At 38.4% G+C, this 18,535-nt stretch overlaps 1 protein-coding gene across 2 annotated transcripts in view; it reads left to right on the top strand.

Annotated features, from left to right (window-relative positions):
- LOC724548 (integrin alpha-PS2) overlaps positions 1–18,535 on the top strand; it is an 86,813-nt gene that overhangs the window by 63,562 nt on the left and 4,716 nt on the right. Inside the window, exons 5-9 of one of the 2 annotated variants that reach the window (XM_001120437.5) lie at positions 4,255–4,316; positions 15,273–15,321; positions 16,108–16,188; positions 17,697–17,872; positions 18,129–18,367. In XM_001120437.5, the coding sequence (XP_001120437.3) occupies positions 4,255–4,316; positions 15,273–15,321; positions 16,108–16,188; positions 17,697–17,872; positions 18,129–18,367 (607 nt within the window). The remainder of the gene's footprint in view (positions 1–4,254; positions 4,317–15,272; positions 15,322–16,107; positions 16,189–17,696; positions 17,873–18,128; positions 18,368–18,535) is intronic. The other variant, XM_006565052.3, reaches the window with a different exon arrangement.

Genomic DNA, 18,535 nt, shown 5'->3' with positions numbered 1-18,535 from the left:
GACGTAACCTTGACTGGTTGAAACGAGAAATCTAAAATGGAATAAGAAAATTCTTTGTTTTCTTCTCCCTTTTTTTTTCAAGCGATATATAATGTCTGATTGCCGGTTAATGCCAGCACTCGTCGCGATTACGTTGGCGCAGCTTTGACGAGTGTGTCCAGCTTATTGATGTTAATGCCAAGTGTCAGGCGGAGATTAATCTTTCCGGCGGCAGTCACATTCGCGCGATCAATCTTGCGCGAGGGTGTTCCTAAAGGATCGTGAAAGCGCGATTCGTTTTCTCTGCGAATCGATTTATACGTTCGAAGTTTTATTCCTTTCCTTTCTTATTCCGTTGCGCAATCATTGCTTCATTGAGGGGGAAACGAAAATCTTGATCGATGTGTTCCACGTTTCGTTCCACGATGTTTTTTACGATTTGCGTTTTCAGTATTCGTTTAAAAAAAATAAATAATGTATAATCGATTATTTTATCATTATAAAAATTGAGGGAAAAAATGGAAACTCGTTATTTTTTTTTTTTTAGAACATTTTTAGAAAATCTGCGCGCATTAAAATTTAATTATTAAATTTAAATAAAGTTAAGAAAAAAAAAACAAAAATCTTTGGAATTCTTTGGAAGATGAACCGTTTTAGCGATGATTTCATTAAGATGATAAGCGAGTCGAAGATGACGATATTGGGAACCTTGAACATGTTTGGAATACGAAACATTCTTTACTCTTCGATAATTGAAAATTATTTGAAACACATCAATTTATATTTATATTATTCGAAAAATTGATAATATTACTTTAAATTTCTAATTAGTCATCATAAATTTCCTTTCTAAAATGATTATATCCGTGTAAAAGTTACAAGAATTATTTTTTAATAATAAACGATTAAACGAGCAAATAAACGAATAATTAACGACGAATCGTATACAATGCTTTAAAAGAAAAAAGAAAAATACTTCAGAAAAAATACACAAGAAATCAATGAAAAATATTCCCAACAATTTGAAATATTCCCCTATGCATATTGAAATTGTCACTAGCATCATAGCAGTTACTAACATCAGGGATTCGCGCCATTTCTAGTAACTTTTCGTACCGCTCCGCGAAAAACGGAACGGAAATTTCGAAAAAGTGAATTAACACGCGTCGTAAATCTGTATTTCTCGGTCTTCTGCATTCTCATCGTGCGCATTCATGTACACCGTTGAAAGAACTTCCGTACGGAGGCGGATTACGATATAGAGAGTCGACTTGCGCGTGAAACGAAACTGAAAACCTTCTCTTTTCCGCTACTCTTATTTCCTGCCTCTCCTCTGCCACCACGTAATTCCCACCTTTTATAAAGAAAACGTTTCCTCCACACGCGCGTTCAAGAAATACGCATTCTGGAAATAGAACGTAACTCGATGTAATTGATCCTACCTCGCCTGCCCTCCTGGATTGGATAACAAATTTTAAACGCGTTCGATCGTGCCACTCCGCATACATTTCGATCTTTCCGATCTTTGAAAAAAAAAAAAATTTTAATTCGATGCAGCAGCAACCGTTCCATTTCCATCGTTGCTTCGTACAAACAGCGAGAGGCTAGCATTGAAAATGTTAATCGAAAACTATTCGACCGTTATATATTATTCGCAAGGGATTGGAAAACGGATTTTATCATGTGCGTGTACGGAATAAAAATTGGAAAGATTACGAATCGAACGGGAATCGGCAATCACGTATGTCCATAAAGAGAATCAATTTGCCTCGTTTCATAGATTACACCTTTGCACGATCATCGAAAAAACAAATAATATATAGAAAGTAAAATGAGAAGAGAATCTGTTGTTGGTAATGCAATTTTATTATCCCCCTCTTCCCCCCCCCCCTCTCCCTTCCTCGACGCACACCTACAATCGTGCTCCACGGAGATAAAATATGATTGCCGGCAAGAAACGTGGATATTTGTACGTACGATTGCGAATTACGAGGGCATTCCTCGCAGATGGGATCTCGAGGCGGAAAGAGCGAATTAACCAGAAGAACACGGGTGTAATAACCGCTCTCCTTTTTTCTCGATGACGCGTAATTGGCCAGGGAGGAAGGGAAGGAGGGAGGAGGGCGAAGGGATCCAGAGGCAGCACGTGAAACGGGCACGTATCAACCGCGGATGAAAACGCGTCTGTCAAACTCGTGCAAACTCGCGCCAACTGGTTCGGTTTCGCGGAGGAGACGTGATGAAAAACGGGAGATTGTTGCGTTGCGAGGAATAGTCGTCCAACTATCTCGTGGAGATCGTGGAAACGACACGAGAGCGTGGACAACGGTGGAAATTGATAATCGTGGAAGGAAAAAAAAAGTCGTGGTGTTGGATGAATTATGTATTTAGCTGGTACAAGGAACAATGGAAACTTGGCTTGTGATGACGTGCTGCTCTCTTGGTCACCGTCCATTGATGGACCGTTTTCCTATGAATCGATTGCGGAACACAGTGAACCGAAATAAAAAAATCGAGATTTTTCCTGATATTTCTCCCAAATTATTTAACTATAGCTATGTTATATTTCTTATGAAATATTATTCCGAAATTTATTATAATATATCATAATAATTATTTGAAAAATATTATATCGCGAAAAGAAATTCGATTCGACGGTTGGATCGTCTGAAGGAAAAAGAAAAAGATATCGAACAAATTTCCATCGAACTAATACAATAATAACAATAATAATTCAATTGGTATATATTCAATTAATATATTCAATTAGTAATAATTCATCTGGAACACGTTCGAGTCTAATTTTGAATCAAATTCGATCTCATTCGAGTTACGAAAAGATCGTGAATATAATATAATATATCATAATATATTACTTGAAAAATATTATATCGCGAAAAGAAATTCAATTCGACGATTGGATCGTCTGAAAGAAAAAGAAAAAGATATCGAACAAATTTCCATCGAACTAATACAATAATAACAATAATAATTCAATTAGTATATATTCAATTAGTATATTCAATTAGTAATAATTCATCTGGAACACGTTCGAGTCTAATTTTGAATCAAATTCGATCTCATTCGAGTTACGAAAAGATCGTGAATATAATATAATATATCATAATAATTATTTGAAAAATATTATATCGCGAAAAGAAATTCAATTCGACGATTGGATCATCTGAAAGAAAAAGAAAAAGATATCGAACAAATTTCCATCGAATTAATACAATAATAATTCAATTAGTATATATTCAATTAGTAATAATTTATCTGGAACACGTTCGAGTCTAATTTTGAATCAAATTCGATCTCATTCGAGTTACGAAAAGATCGTGAAGATTTCCTGGAAAACAGGAATTTCTCACAAAGGAAGAGAAAGAGAGAGAGAAAGACAGAGAGAGAGTGGGCTGATGGATGGATCCGCGGCGAACGCGTCACGGCTCAGGATCGATCCAGGATTAATGATGCGTGCACACGTATTCCGTGGACGTGTGCGGGGGTGCGTGGCAATAGGCGTTTAAGTCGATGCCTAACTCGACTTCCTAGTCGATGCACTCGACTCACGACCTCTCTGACACGGTACAAGACGTTTAGCAAATGCGCGCGCCAAGTCTTTCACCTTTCCTGACACGAGCTCTCCTCTCCTCAGTGGAATTCCTGAGACTTTTTCTTCTTTTTTCTTTTTTTTTTTTTTTTTTACGGAGGAACTCGAGGGATTCCCTTGTATTATTTTTTGCGAATTTTTAGATAATTCCTCGTTTCTTTTCTAATTTCTTTTCTTCTTATTCTTCTTCTTTTTTTCTTATTTGTACGTGAAGAAAAAGAAATCGTAGTTTGAGTTACAGCATACGAATGAGAGACGAAAATCGAAGATTGAAGACGGATGGTGAATGATTTCGATCGAATAATCGAAGGCAAAAATTGGATTAGATTTAAATGAAATTTATATCTGTCCACATGAATCTTTTTTTTATCCCTTGTTCATCAATGTCTTTTAGCACGACGAGACGTGAAATGAGACGTCGTCATGTTTTTCTCGAGTGGCAAAGGGGCCGTGACATCGAGCCAACAGGTTAAACGATTTTAAAGTCGTGTATCATTTGATGCGATCCAATTATGCGTGGAATCGTTGCGAAGGGTCGATTCGAGGAACGGTCCCAATTATCGAGGGCACCCGATTACGAAGGGCCCGTCCAAACGAAACGACCGACAGATATGACGTCTCTGTATCGAAGGACGACGCTATATAATTGCGTGCTTCCGTTTCAGGGTACTGGGGATACCACAGACAGGGCTCGTGTCAAGCTGGATTGGGCGCTTCTATGTCCAAGGTAAGTCCGAAGAAAACAAGCATTGTATCGCTTATAAATAATTTTCGTTCAACGCCAACGATTTTTCATCGACTAAACACTTTAATTAAGGCGACGTCGTAATTTATCAAAACAAGGTTATTTTTTTCCCATAATTTTTATTCCATATCTATGCTTCCTCTTCTGCTTCACTGTATTTGTCCACGAAATGAAATCGTCGATACAAATCAATTTCGTTGGATGATAATGCTTTTTAAAATTTTCGTTTAACTTATAATTCGATAATTGAATTTAACGGCTGAACGAAACGGCAAATAAAATAGACAGGTCGTTTAACGAATATTTGAAAGCAAATCGATAAAGTTCCTCTTATTACTTGGATAAAATAAAATGACGGTTAAATGACAAATTACGTACTCATCTATTCTACTCTACTCCTTTTGTAACGGAGGAAATTCTATATTCGCACATGCACACGTCAATCTCACGATTACACAATAACGAAGATATAAAAGAATGAGCCGAACTCGTTAAAGGGAGGAGGGGGGGGGGGATTGAAATTCAGTCTTCGAAACTATTGAAGTCAACGAGGCGAGGCCAAATACGAGGATTTCCCTTGGCGCACACTCCTTCCCCGCGAGGCCTCTCTAACTGTTTAAGTCGGTGGCGTAAACACAGAGGGCCTTTGGATATAAATACGGTAACCCCACGTGTCCTGCCGGTTGCCACGTCCCGAAAGAGTTAAGAGGCGACACGAGGGGTCGGCCGGGGAGTGCCGAATATGGCCAGGAATGTGAATTCCTGCCTTACGCACCTCCGACCGTCGCCATTCGTATTCGTGGTGCATTGCGGGGGTATAGAAATCCGGCCTCCGTCTCTCCTTTTTTTCCCCCATCATCCTCCTCCTCCTCCTCCTCCTCCTCCTCCTCCTCTGTATACGATTGTCTTGTCGAAAGCTCGATTTTCTGGTCGGTAGATCCTTGGGGCCGATCGTAGGCCAGGACACCGCTGTAGGCGTCGACCGCTGTGCCTTTTGTCCCTCCCTTTGTCTTTTTCTTCTCCTTTTCCTTTATCTTCGTCTCTTTTCCTTCAGTCGAATTTGCCGGTAGATGGGGTCGTGCGCGCAACACGTTCGCCCGTCGCACCTGCGCCCACTGCATATACCTTCTTCGTGGCCCCGATAAGTATCGAGGGACTAATAGGTACGAATTCGAAATTGGTATGTCAGGTTTATCTCGAGGGATCGTTGGGAGGCCTCGTCGGGGATGAGAGGTTATGTTTGCGTTTGTACACGTGGAACGTGTATGGGCCGAGTACGTGGTCGCCTGAGTTGGTGGAGTTGAGGTTAGGTTTTCGGAGATGAGTTAATCTTGCGGTTGGAAAATATGGGATTTAGGAGGGGGGAAGGGAGGAAGGAAACGTGATTTGGTTTGGTTTCTCGAAAGATTGGCAGATAATCGCGTTGTGTTTCGTGGGAATTGAACGTTTGTTGGCCAAGTGAAATGTTTAATGGGATAAACATTCTTTGTCTGGTTCTTAGTGCTAATTAGATTTTCAAATTTTAACGTCATAGCGAATAATATCGTCTTTCCTGTATTTCATCGGCCAATTCCAATCCTCTCAAACTTTATATAAATCTTCTATCACCATTTTTCAGAAATTTAAAAGTAGATTTAAAACTGTATTGTCAAGAAACTCGATATTCGAATTTTGATCGTGTAATTAATCTTTAAATATACTTCCTCCATATTTCAATCAGACAACTCACCTAATACAAAATCCTAACCTCGATCAATCTTAATCCCTTTTGGTTCTTAGTGCGAAGTAATTAGATTTTCAAATTTTAACGTCATAGCGAATAATATCATCTTTCCTGTATTTTATCGGCCAATTCCAATTCTCTCAAACTTTATATAAATCTTCCAAACCATCATCATTTTTCACGTAGATTTAAAACTGTATTGTAAGAAACTCGATATTCGAATCTTGATCGCGTGATTAATCTTTAAACCTTCGCGCTTTTTAAATATACTTCCTCCATATTTCGATCACACAACTCGCCTAATCCTCACCCAAAATCCTAACCTCGATCAATCTCGATCCCTTCCAGATTTAATGTTTGACACCCATTGCTAGACCGCGTGACCCAGAAGTGGAGCGATCTAATCGGCGCGATACCGAGGAAGAGAGGCAGGATTTCCGGTCACGGAGTTCGAATCCAGGCTGGGAGCGGCGTTATCGGGGCTCGGTTGGACAGCTTCGATTGCCGGCAAAGAAATAGTGGGACAATTCCGTGGCCACTCAGCCGGCCATCTCGGTGGGGATGTATAATTCAGAATTGTCCGGCCTCTTCTATATGGCAGCAGATGTTTAATGCATGCCGCGGTACGTGGCCGGCTCTAACTTCCACTCGGCATTCAATGTTAATACCCCACCCCCGCGGCGTGCAAACGGTCAATCGTGCCTCCCGTACCCACGCTCCGTATCCGAGTCCGTGAAACGGCGCTCGCGCAATGATTTTAGGCAAATTCGATTCTCCCCCCTTCCTCCCTTCCCTCTCCTCCTCTTACGCCCTCTCGATCTTCATTCGCCGTTTTCGGAGTCGCGCCAATTCGGCTGGCGAATTCTAATGGATCGGTTAATTTCGCGATTAGATAGAACTCTTAATGGGAGTTTGAGAATAGCAATTTTCCCTTTAATCGAGTTTTAACGATAAAATTTAAGGTTAAAGTCTGATTTTCGTTCTGAATATGGTTATTATTACGTGGAATAATTTTAAAATTAGAAAATTGATAAAATTTTAAAGTTGGAATGGAGCAATAATTTTTTTGGAAAAAGTCGAAATTGAAGATTAGATTGAGAAGTTGAGAATTTGAGATTAGGTTCGTTGGAAATTATTCGTAGGGATGTTAATATAATTTGAATATTAGGAATAAGTTATTTCGATAATTTATTATTATTATATAAATATAATTGCGAATAATTGTAATGGAAAAGATTGTCGAGATTATATGAGAAGCTGATACAAATATTATTTAATAAAAGTTTTTAATTAAGTAATTACTTAACGAATTTTTTTCAACTAATTTTAAAATTACTCTGAACGTTCTTTTCGTGAAGTCTTTTCAATGTATTAAACCAGAATATTTATATATAATTATTATTTCTTACTATTTCTTATTAACTACATTATATATCAGGCAAATTCTATTTTTTTTGCGAAACATCATGCATTGGCAATATTTTTTTCTCTGAAAACTTCGAGCACAATCTCTGAGAAGAATACTCTCTCTTTCTCTCTCTCTTTCTCTCTCACGTGCACTAAATCTCGCGGCCAGTGATTTAGAAGCCTCCTCGACGCCGTTCAGTATGCAATCGGCCATCGATCTTCGCGTTAAACTGCCGCTCCTGGTATCTACCTCTGTTGCATCTGGTTCCGCGCCTTATCCCCCGATCTACAGAGGATCTAGTCAAGATCGATTGATATCCGGCCGTGATACCGATCTATACGCTAGTTCGAACGCGATCATCGATCCTCTCGAGCTCGAACCGTGTATCCCCTCCCCTCCCCTCGGTGTTCGAGCAAGAGGATAAACTCGTGGGGAGGTCTTTTTCGTGAAATCTCAATGTCTGCTCGCACTCACGTTATTCCAGAGCATCTCCAGAGAAAATCATTTTAGATCGGCCTCGATAGAAATTTATCTTTCCCCGATCCCAACGCCGATTTCAACGTGGCTGGTGAGATCCACTCGAGATCATATATAAGAGTTAAAGAGGAACGGAACGTTTGATACTCTGTCGAGGGGGGAAAAAATTATTGAGGCACCTCGATAATTTATTGCTCAAAATATAATAATAACAATTAATGAAGTCAAAAGTTATGCGAGAAGAGGATCGACTATGAAAAGTTAGGAATGAATATTGCATTTTCACAACAAACAACAATTTTTCCAACAGACATTAATGCCCAATCTCTGTTCACGTATATTATATTTATATTATAATCTTTTAAATATTATATTAATATTAAATTTATATTATAGTCTTTTAAATTAGACCTTAGATTAGACAGAAGATGATTAAATTTTTCAAAAATTGGATATTTTCAATCGACGATATCCTAGAGAGAGAAAGAAAGAGAGAAAAAAACAACGTGTTTCGAAGGCTCGTTCGAAAAAGTCTTCGCCAAAGTGTTCCGCGTGTAGAACTTATCATCGGTCGGCCTTCATTCGGTTAAAGACGGGCGCATAAATACGCAGAAACGTTGGCATAAATTTCACCATGCGCCCATACATATTTGAGCGAGCGGTTATATTTCAATCTCTCTCGGTTGGCCAAGTTTCCCTCCGCCCTCTTGATCGGCGCCAGAATACAACTCGTGCCGGTCGTGTTTCGTTCCCGGGGCCGCCATTGTCTCTGGTTGCAAATTTTTCGCGTGTACAAGTATCGAGGCAGCGCTACTCCGTAGGGGGTACATCGTGTCCGTCTCTCTCTCTCTCTCTCCCTTTCCCTCCTTTCGTTCGCTCGACGAACGTCCATTGGGCCCCCTGCGCCTCTGTGTTCGAGCGTGTCGTACGAGCGCCCCCGACAAATGCACGTATTTGCTTGGCTACCGGTTCGCTAATGCCTCCGCTGTAAAAGCAGCACGATAGACACCGAGAGGGGGTTGCAAATTTCGTTGGAGCCATTTTGCCTCTCTGGGAAAAAAGATTATCGATTTTCGGTGTCGAGGAATTTTTTTTGTTTGTTGAAATTTGTTTCTGTCGATGAGCAAAAGTGGAAAATTAGAAAAATAAAATTGATGGAGGTAAAGAATTGCATAGAATTTTTTTTGTTATGGTTATGTTTTAGATAGAGATATATTGGAAAAGGAAGGATTTGTATGAATAATAATAATGTCAATTTATAATGTAAAGTTAAATGTAGTAATAAAGATGAAAATATTCGAGATGCTTGATACAATCCCTGACTTCTGTATCTTAATTCTAATGTATTGCTCGTACTCGGGCTTCCGGGTACGAGAGACTAATCATAGTATGATTAGTCTTGATGAAATTATGCGAGTGTAACAATGCGTCAGTGAAAAGCTTCCACTTTAAATTCACGCTTTAATATCGAGACCTCGATTCAAGTATATAAAACTTCTTTTAATCCGAAATCGAGTTATTTTCTCCATTAATAAACCAATAAAGATATTGTCAACAAAAGTGCAAAAGTAAACTTAATATGAAACTTACGATACCTGGTTACCTATAAATTCCACGTAAATGTAGGTCATGGAAATTGGGCGAACGCGGTAAACACGTCGTCTTACGCAACGTTGAAGTAAAAAAAAAAAAAAAAGAAATCTTTCTTATCATTCCGATCGTTTCGATCCAAAGATCGTAGATCTTCGATTTTATTTCTGCTTTCTGATTTATTGTATATTGAATTTCTTTCTCACTGGAAATTCTTCTTATTTCCATTGAAATAAATGAAAAAAGAAAAAAAAGAAAAAAAAGAAGAAACGAGAAAGAGTACGTTTCAATCGCTCCACTCGTTAGGTTAGAATTCCCGTGACCCGGTGGATGGCGCCAGAACACAGGAGTCACGGTTATTGCACCCATGCACGCAGAGAGAGGTGCATCGGGCGTGCACGTGACTCGGTGGCACGGTTTGACATGGTCGGGGAAGGGCCCCATTGTTCGTGGAGCGTGCGAATCCGGGCTCACGGTCTCCCTTCACAAATAATAACATTTCTGCGCGACGATAAATAATACCGGCCCCTAAAGTGCACCACCGTGGCTGGCGCCACTAGTATCCATACACAGAGAGGCCGCACGCTGCATGCACTCGATGCACTGACGCAACCGAGATGCCCCGCCGATAGCGTCGAGGAGTTTATGTCATAGCAGCGCTTTTTGCTTCAAAGTGGAATTAATGGGACACGATTTCTCGGTGTATGATTTGAGCCTTTCGCTTTTTAGATCGGAGAAGTTCGATTCGGTTCGATCGCAATGTACTCTGTGCAATAATACATAAATAAAGATGATGTTTGTAACTTTAACTAAAATCGTTAGGAAAATTATAATTGAAGATTTAAGGTAAGATTAATTGATCGTGAAAGAAAAAAATAAGAATAAACGTAATAAGATTTCCGCGTGATGTGTTTCGATTAGGTTATGTTATAGGTTAGGAATTGGAATTTTTAAAGCTATGAGTATGCAGAATAAAAAAAGAGGTTAGAAAAAAGATCGTCCAGTATTTATCGTTATCGTCCAGTATAGTTATCGTCAAATTAAACAATTAATCTTTAAAAGTAACGAACACAACTACCGATATACCGAAATACCCGAATGAACATTAAAAGATAAGTTTAAGATTGTGGTTTGTTCGAAAGGAATACCTTCGACTGTGGAAACGCGGCGTGGTAATAGTCACGGCTTTAGTAAGAAAGAAGCACCTAATGCAAATGCAGCGAGTCGAGTGCATAAAGTGCGCGATCGGGCAGAATTACAGCGGGTAAGGTTGTCGTGACAGTGGTTACGAGTATCGCCCGCACGGCTCCTAATGGAGCAAAGATTACTTATCGAACCCAGTGAAAATGCATTCCTATTATTCTTCCTGGACTCTAAGTTTCGTTCTTGGCGTGCCTGTGCAACATATCCCTGCGCACGTTTTATCCCTAACCCTACCTTGTGTACACCGTGTGTACATACAAACCAAGACCATTATATCGCCAAGTTTATTACGAAGATGAGTCTTCCTGTAAATTTGTCATTTTAATTTATCGATTAATAAACGATGAATTTATAAACCTCCCTTTGAAATTATATGAAAAATTCGATATATCCTCAAAGGATAAAATCGACACACATAATCGATTAATGATAATTGATCGATCCGGGAAGAAAGAAAAATTTTCGACCAATCGGTTCACGCTTTGAAAGCGGGCGTCACGTGGTCATCGCGCGTAAGGAAGGAAGGAAGGAAGGCGGAAGGAAAGAGAAGGAGTGACGGGGGAAGAGAGAGAAAGAGTAAGAGGGAGAAGGAAAACGGGCAGACGGGCGACACGGGAGCGGCGAGCTGCAATAGAAACGACAGGGGAGCCTCAGGTGGCCATTTAAGGCACGGACATTTCGTTCTGTCACCGTGTTCCGTGTTCACCGTCGGCCAGCATTGCGAGGAGGCCACCTACGCGCCGCTGCTCGTCCTCCCTTAGCGGCTGCATTGTTTTACAAACGGCCGCCATTTCTCATGATAAGCAGAGTAAAACGAAACTAGACACGGCCCTTTCGCCGTGCAACGGAACCGGAGAATCCGCGAGCGGTGCCGTCACATTTTCAACTTTCAGCTCCGTGCCTCGTTCACCTATCCTTTTATGTGCCTCGTTTTCGAAAGTTTTAGTCATAGCCATTGTGAATTTTCGACGATCGTAGAAACTCGTGATCGCAAGTTTTTGCAAATTTTTATCGTAGGAAAGAAAAATTTGCTTCGATGATTCGTTTTGACGCTCAGAAATAATGGGGAAAGGTGTAATTCATAACGATGCATCGTGTAATTATTTCGCAAGTAATAAAATAAATAATTAAAAATATTCTTGGGATTGTTAATTAATATTCAACAAACGTTTCCCATCACGATCGCTTGAACCCTGACACCGATTTCCCTCCTCTTGTTCCCCTTTATCTAATCTCCTCTCAGGTATTTCTCGACCACCAATAGAAGAATTCTTGCGCGTCTTCTCGCGCAAAGGAAACGTTCTATTCACGTTTCTGAGCACGCGTGGGCGTAGAGACCTGAGCGTAGGTGCATCCTCGACATTGTACCGCGATTAACACTTTGATCTCTAAGCGAAACCTTGATTTCGATCTTCTTGCCAAAGGTTAATCAGAGGGGATGGCATCGATGGCAGCTTGTTAAAGCGTGGATTTTATACATGCTATATTGAGAAAAAAATTTGATTCTTGGAATGAAATGAATGTTAACAATTTAATAAACAACAATAATAATATAATATATATATATATAATAACGAGTAATAACAATGTAATAAAAAAGGGATATGTACGGAGACAAATTATTTAATTTGAATTGTTGGAATACAGTAATACAGTGTCGAGAAATTCCTAACAAGAAAAAGTTAAGAATCGTATATTTGTATAGTTTTTAGAGTTGCATAATTATATCGGGCTGTGGTTACATTACTCGTGGATACACATCTGGAGATCGTTTGTGGTTTCGTTCGTAATTATAGTCATTTCACATGCGACCTTCGATAATTATAGTAACTCGATATCCACTTTATCTTCTTTAGCTATTATAATAATTTTTCCGATCAGTTTATTAGTTGCATTTATGGCGTTTCATTTATATCCGTCGGTTAGTTATTTACAATCTAAGTATAAATAGTATTTTATTTTTTAATCTGTTGTCATTTATAGCTATTTTATATCTCGTCTCGTATCGTCACATATATATATTTTAGCGTTTGTTACGTTTGGATTTATTTTACAAAGATATTATTGAATATAATTTACTATCAATCTATTTTACTTCAACTTTAATTCGCGGATCAATTTTAATTCACGTTATAAATCACGTACATTTGCATTCATAGCAATCGTTCATTCACGGACTGAATACGTATTCAGGCATACATAGTCTTTACTACTGTTGCATCGTCGTTAGATAAGATTGTAGGAGGGCTTACCGTTACAGCATAGTGTAAACGCAACGGCAGGAAGTCGGGTATGTGGGCTTTCAACCTCGGCAAATATGCCGCTAACGAAACCTGTATCCAACGTTACGCAATGAAATATTAATTTCTAATCGAGCTTGCTGCGATGCTACCACGATAAATGGAATTAATTGGAGCATTCAGAATTCGCTTTTTTAGAGAGCAAAACGCGTACAACGAATTTAATATAAAAAATTTTTTATTCATTCTGTAAGATCCTATAATTTTCCCATAAATCCCATAAATCTTTCAAATTTTTCGCGAGCGCCATTTTTTTTTCGCGGCTCAACAAGTCGCTCGATCGATAAAAGCAAGTAGTATAACGCTGCACGCGTCAGACGAGCCGCGTGAAAGTGTCGGGCCGCATGGGAACGACCGATAGGCAGGTTCGAAGGTATGTCGATGATTTCGAGTGGCACTCGAGTAACTCATGCGCCGATTAACAAGTGCACGGCCGTGGGAGGGCGTCGTATGTGAACGAAGCTGGAGAGCGAAGTTGTTTTATCACCGGCCACCACCGAAATGTTGCGACACTCGATCCGCGTTACAAGCTCTCGAATTTATTGGCTTTCGATCGAACGCTCGTCTCGTCCCTCGACTATATCCGTCTTTTCTTAGCGGCACGCCACAAACGTGCACGAACGCACGATTGCGTAACGCGCAATCGCGTTTACGAAGAGATGCTACATTTAGATTGGTGAACCTCGCGTTCGGACATTGAATGATGGGCGAGATGGGGAGATGCGGATTTTAGCTGTATCTTTATTGCATCTTATTTATTCGTGATCTATATGTAGAAACGTCTTGATGAATGGATGTGAATAAAATTGGTGGTTGGAAAGGTGTCAAGGATATGGCGTATTTCGTTTAATTGATTCTAACCTAACTTTTATACCGATGTTATGTTTCGCCCTTTTCACGAAGGGAATTAAAAATGTTTCTAAATTCATTTTAAAAACTCCTCTTTTGGGAAACAAAGACTAGAAATTTGCATTCGTTAATCATAAGATCTAAATCTTCTTTCCGTCTCGGTCATAAATAAAAATATTTTTCTTAGAAAAGATATTATTCTCTAATTATATTCTCCAATATTTTTTAACATCGTTCAATCATCGAGTCTCTATAAAAAGCAAAATCATTTAAATCTATATTCCAGCTATCACAAGATCACAATTTTGTATACGGAACTTCTAAAAATCCTAACCTAACCCAACCTAACCTAACCCAAACTAGCCTAACCTAACCTAACCTAATCTAACCTAATCTAACCTAATCTAACCTAACCTAAACGCCAAAATCGTTCTTCTAACCACTGCGAAGGAATCTTAATAATCTTGGTTCAAGTTATCCGCGGCTGCACAGCGATCGATCATCGATTTTTTCGCGAAAGGGCGTTGAGATGGTCGCGTTCGTGGATCGCGAAGGCCACGATCCGCGAAACTGATTTAGCATGCGTGACGTGGCGCGTAGATACACCGTAGCCAGCATACGTACGAGCAGCTGATTTATCACGTCTCGGGCTCGTGCGCGCGAGCCACGTCCTTTATCTAAACCATTATCTCCTCGATCGAAGAAAGAAAAGTTGAGCTTTCGTGGGTGCGTTCGTTTCCTGATTCCATTAACGCCTTGCGGCTAGAAAAAATCGCGATTGTTGCGCTCCGTTGTTTTATTATTTCCATTCTGCACGCTCGCAACATGTGCTCTTCGTCTTTGAAATTTATGCCTATGCCTAAAAGCCACGGGGGACGGATACAATAAGTTGTATCCTCTCTCTTTTAATGCGAAGCAAATTACAAACTTATTGTGATAGTATATATATATATATATATATATATATATATATATATATATATATATATATATATATATATTGATTAGGTTAGGTCCAAGTACGTTGCATTATTATAATATTAAATTATTGTTAAATAATTAATTAATACGAATAATTAAAAATTATTGAGTAAGTATTAATAGATAGATAGTAGTTTTTAATGATATAAATTTAAACAAATGGAATGCAAATTTGTGTAAAATAGAAATAGAAAAATGTTGAATATGGAATAAGAGGAAGCTTTATCGTGGATAAAAGTAATTTGAAGATTCCATTAAAGATTGAAAAAAAAAAAAAAAAGAAAAAAAGAGAAGAAACTGGAATACAAATTTAACCGATAATATAAGTACATCGTAAAGTGGTCCCAGTCGTTAGTTATTTGACGTCGATTAATTTCTCTAATGTCGTGCCTTTCCATTCGTTTCAGAATAGTGAGAGGCTGTTCATCGGGGCGCCAGGAAGTTGGTACTGGCAAGGTAAGGCTCTCTCTTGATACATCGTTTCCATAGTTCGATTCAGGTCGACAATTTCACAATCGTTACCACCTTGAAACACGATACCTTGTACAACTTGATAAAACAAATACGCGTATCTATATTTTATTTCCGTTTGATCGAAGAAACTGGGAAACGGAGGAAAAGAATTTAATTTGAAAAAGTGGCACCTTTAGTTTCCCTCTTCGAATACTTAATTTGAACCCTTTGAATTCGAGAAATTTCTTTCGTGTTATAAGATTAATTTCAATATATTTATTCGTGGAATAATAAATAAATTTTTTTTCTACGATTTAAAATTTAAATTTTCTCTAAACTTTAAATATTATTACAGTAATCAATTATTCCTAAAGGATTTTTAAATTATTGCCAACTCTTTCATGATCTTTGAATTTTTGTTTTAATAAAATTAGTTTAAGAAAATTAATAAAAAAAAGTATTAAGAAATTTAAGAACAACAATTTAAGAATTAAGCAAAATTAAAAATGAAGATTTCAATGAAAACAGGGAATTCTAAGGAACGAAAATTTAAAAAAAATTGCTTCCTAAACCAATTGGGCTTCTTAAAAATTCTCAGCAAAATGACAACCAAATTAAATCCCTCGTATCACCCTCCACTAATTGGACGATTGAAAAGCCATTGATTGGAATGATAAGAAATCGAGCTTCCATAACGCCTGGGCGACGGAACAGCGACACAAATACCGCGACCACACACGCTCTGCGGATCTTTAAAGTGATTTAGAGGCTTTCGTTGAACGATTACAGGTCAGATATACTCGATCGACACCAGTCTGAGATTGGGGTTCCAAGCGACGATGTTCGTCACCCCCGAAGCAGATGCATCAGGTATCGCGTAATTGAACGAGAACCCCTAATCAAAAATGTAAAAACGTGTCGTCGTTTAAAACTAGCCCTGTTTTTTTTCTTTTCTTAAACACCTCTAATCCGCCGCCATTTTGTTAACGACAGCGCCCATTAACATGCGCTGCTTCACGCTCAAAGACGATCTTCTTTGCATTTGATTCCCTTGAAAATTCGACCTTGTGAAGCGTTTAAGGGAGTTTAATTGTTTAATTGAAAATATATTATTTAAAAAAATTTTTTTTCCTTATTTAATCTGTAAGATCAAAATAATTATATTAATAGAGAATTAACATTTAAATTGATTTAAAAAGATATTAGATTAAATGACATCTTTAAAAAATTTCTTCATTAAAAAGAAAAAAAGAAAAGAAAAAAATCAAAAATATTTATTATTTACTTAATATCTTAAACGTTTCACAACTGTTCACAACAAATATTGATCCATATATTATATATTAATGACGAGATTTTCGAAATTAATTCGACAAAGAGAATATAACCATCAAACAAAGTATTCCCTTTCTCGATTGCTTGACCCCCCAAATAATTCATTTCCAATAATTACATGTTCATCTGGCTTCCACTTGTGCGGATTCATCGCGATTAACCCTGTGATTAATAATTTGAAGGAAACTGTCGTGTTGAAACTGTCACGCTCAAGAATATTATACTACAAATGCAAAACTCGAAAAGAAAAAAGCGGAGGGAAGAAGAAAGGAAAAAATTCTTTGTTCCGCGCATTAATTTGCAATTAGCGTAAAGTATAATCTTGTATGCTTGACAGTTTGAGGCGGCCTGTGGACGCCTCTGACGCTCCTCCCTCCAAGTGATTAATATCCGATTGATGATTAATGCACCGTGTGTTATTATTACTTATTAATTACTGCCAGGTGAGTAGCGAGGGTGGCAATGTTTAACAGGTGCAGGCCCGCTTCTTTTGCAGCTTGCCACCAGAGAAACAATAATAATAAACCGAAGCAAGCCTAGCAAGTATAGCGATATATAATGTAATACCCTTCTAATCAAAGTTTCAAAGAAGTTCATTATCGTTTAAACTTTAAGTGTTGCAATTGCACAGCAGTAGAGAATGATCGGATATAATAAGATCCAGAATTGTTGATTAAACAATTGCGCTTAGAAAGCTAGATTAATCATTAGGATACGATACTTCACACAAGCATATTACACTTAATCCGACTACGATTTTTACGATTTTTAAATTTTAAATCTCAAAGATACAAAATATATGGATAATAATAAAATAAAATCGAACTTGGATCTTTCTTTTTTTTATATCGAATATTTGCTATGTTTCACGAAGCAAAGGTTTTTCTCACGCGTGTTACATTTCCATCCCGACGTTATTTAGAGTTTCGCTCTAAGCTTAAGTAGTCGGAAAGTGTTGAACGTGTTTGGGAAAGTATTCGTGTCTTGGACAGGAGTGTAACTTCGATTGGATTGGATCTATTCGATTGCCGCTTGCTTTACAGGGCAGGCGTTTTCACAGCCGTTGAACGGGCGCGCGAAAATAATGTACACGAAGGAAGGGCCGGCAACCGAGGACGATAGCTACATGGGTTACTCTGTCACGAGCGGGGATTTTATTGGAAACGGTGACAGCGGAACAGCCGTCGGTGTACCCCGTGGCTCCGACCTCCTCGGCAAAGTACGTTCATGAAATATTAACAGGGCGATTGTAAAGGAAATAAGAAAATTAATTTCTCCCTCTTTTTGCACGAAGGAGAGAAAGTAACCTGCAGAGAAATAAAATTGACGAATTCACTTTATCGATTTTCCTATCGATTTTCAAACGTAATTTGATTAACGCAAAATAATTAATACGTTGAAAGTAATCTCTTAGCTGATTTTCAGATAATATTAAAAGAATAAATTCGACTATATAATATTCAAATACATTATAGGTTATACTTTTTACCTCGAACATGACGAATCCTCGTAACATAACCGGAGAGCAAATGGGAGCTTATTTCGGTTACGCCGTTGCATCCGGGGATATCGACGGCGACGGTTTGGACGATCTTATTGTTGGCGCGCCTATGTACACGGTGCCGGATAACCCAGAAATGACAATCGAGACCGGAAGGGTGTACGTGATCTATCAGGGCGTTGGACCTGAAAAGTTCCGCAAAGTAGATTCCAGGTACGTGTGTATAATTATTTTCTCCTATATAAGATAATATTACAAATATATTATAAGAAAGAAGAAAAGAAAGAAAAAAATCAACAAGATTTCATCTAAAAGTTTCATAAAAAAAAAAAAAAAAAAAAGATCCTAAAGATCTTCCGTCAAAACTCCATACACACACAC

This window comes from Apis mellifera, linkage group LG13 (genome assembly GCF_003254395.2).
Source record: "Apis mellifera strain DH4 linkage group LG13, Amel_HAv3.1, whole genome shotgun sequence".
NCBI classification, from domain to species: Eukaryota; Metazoa; Arthropoda; class Insecta; order Hymenoptera; family Apidae; genus Apis; species Apis mellifera.
The sequence above is the reverse complement of the archived record's forward strand: the minus strand, read 5'-3'. Positions and strand labels throughout refer to the sequence as shown.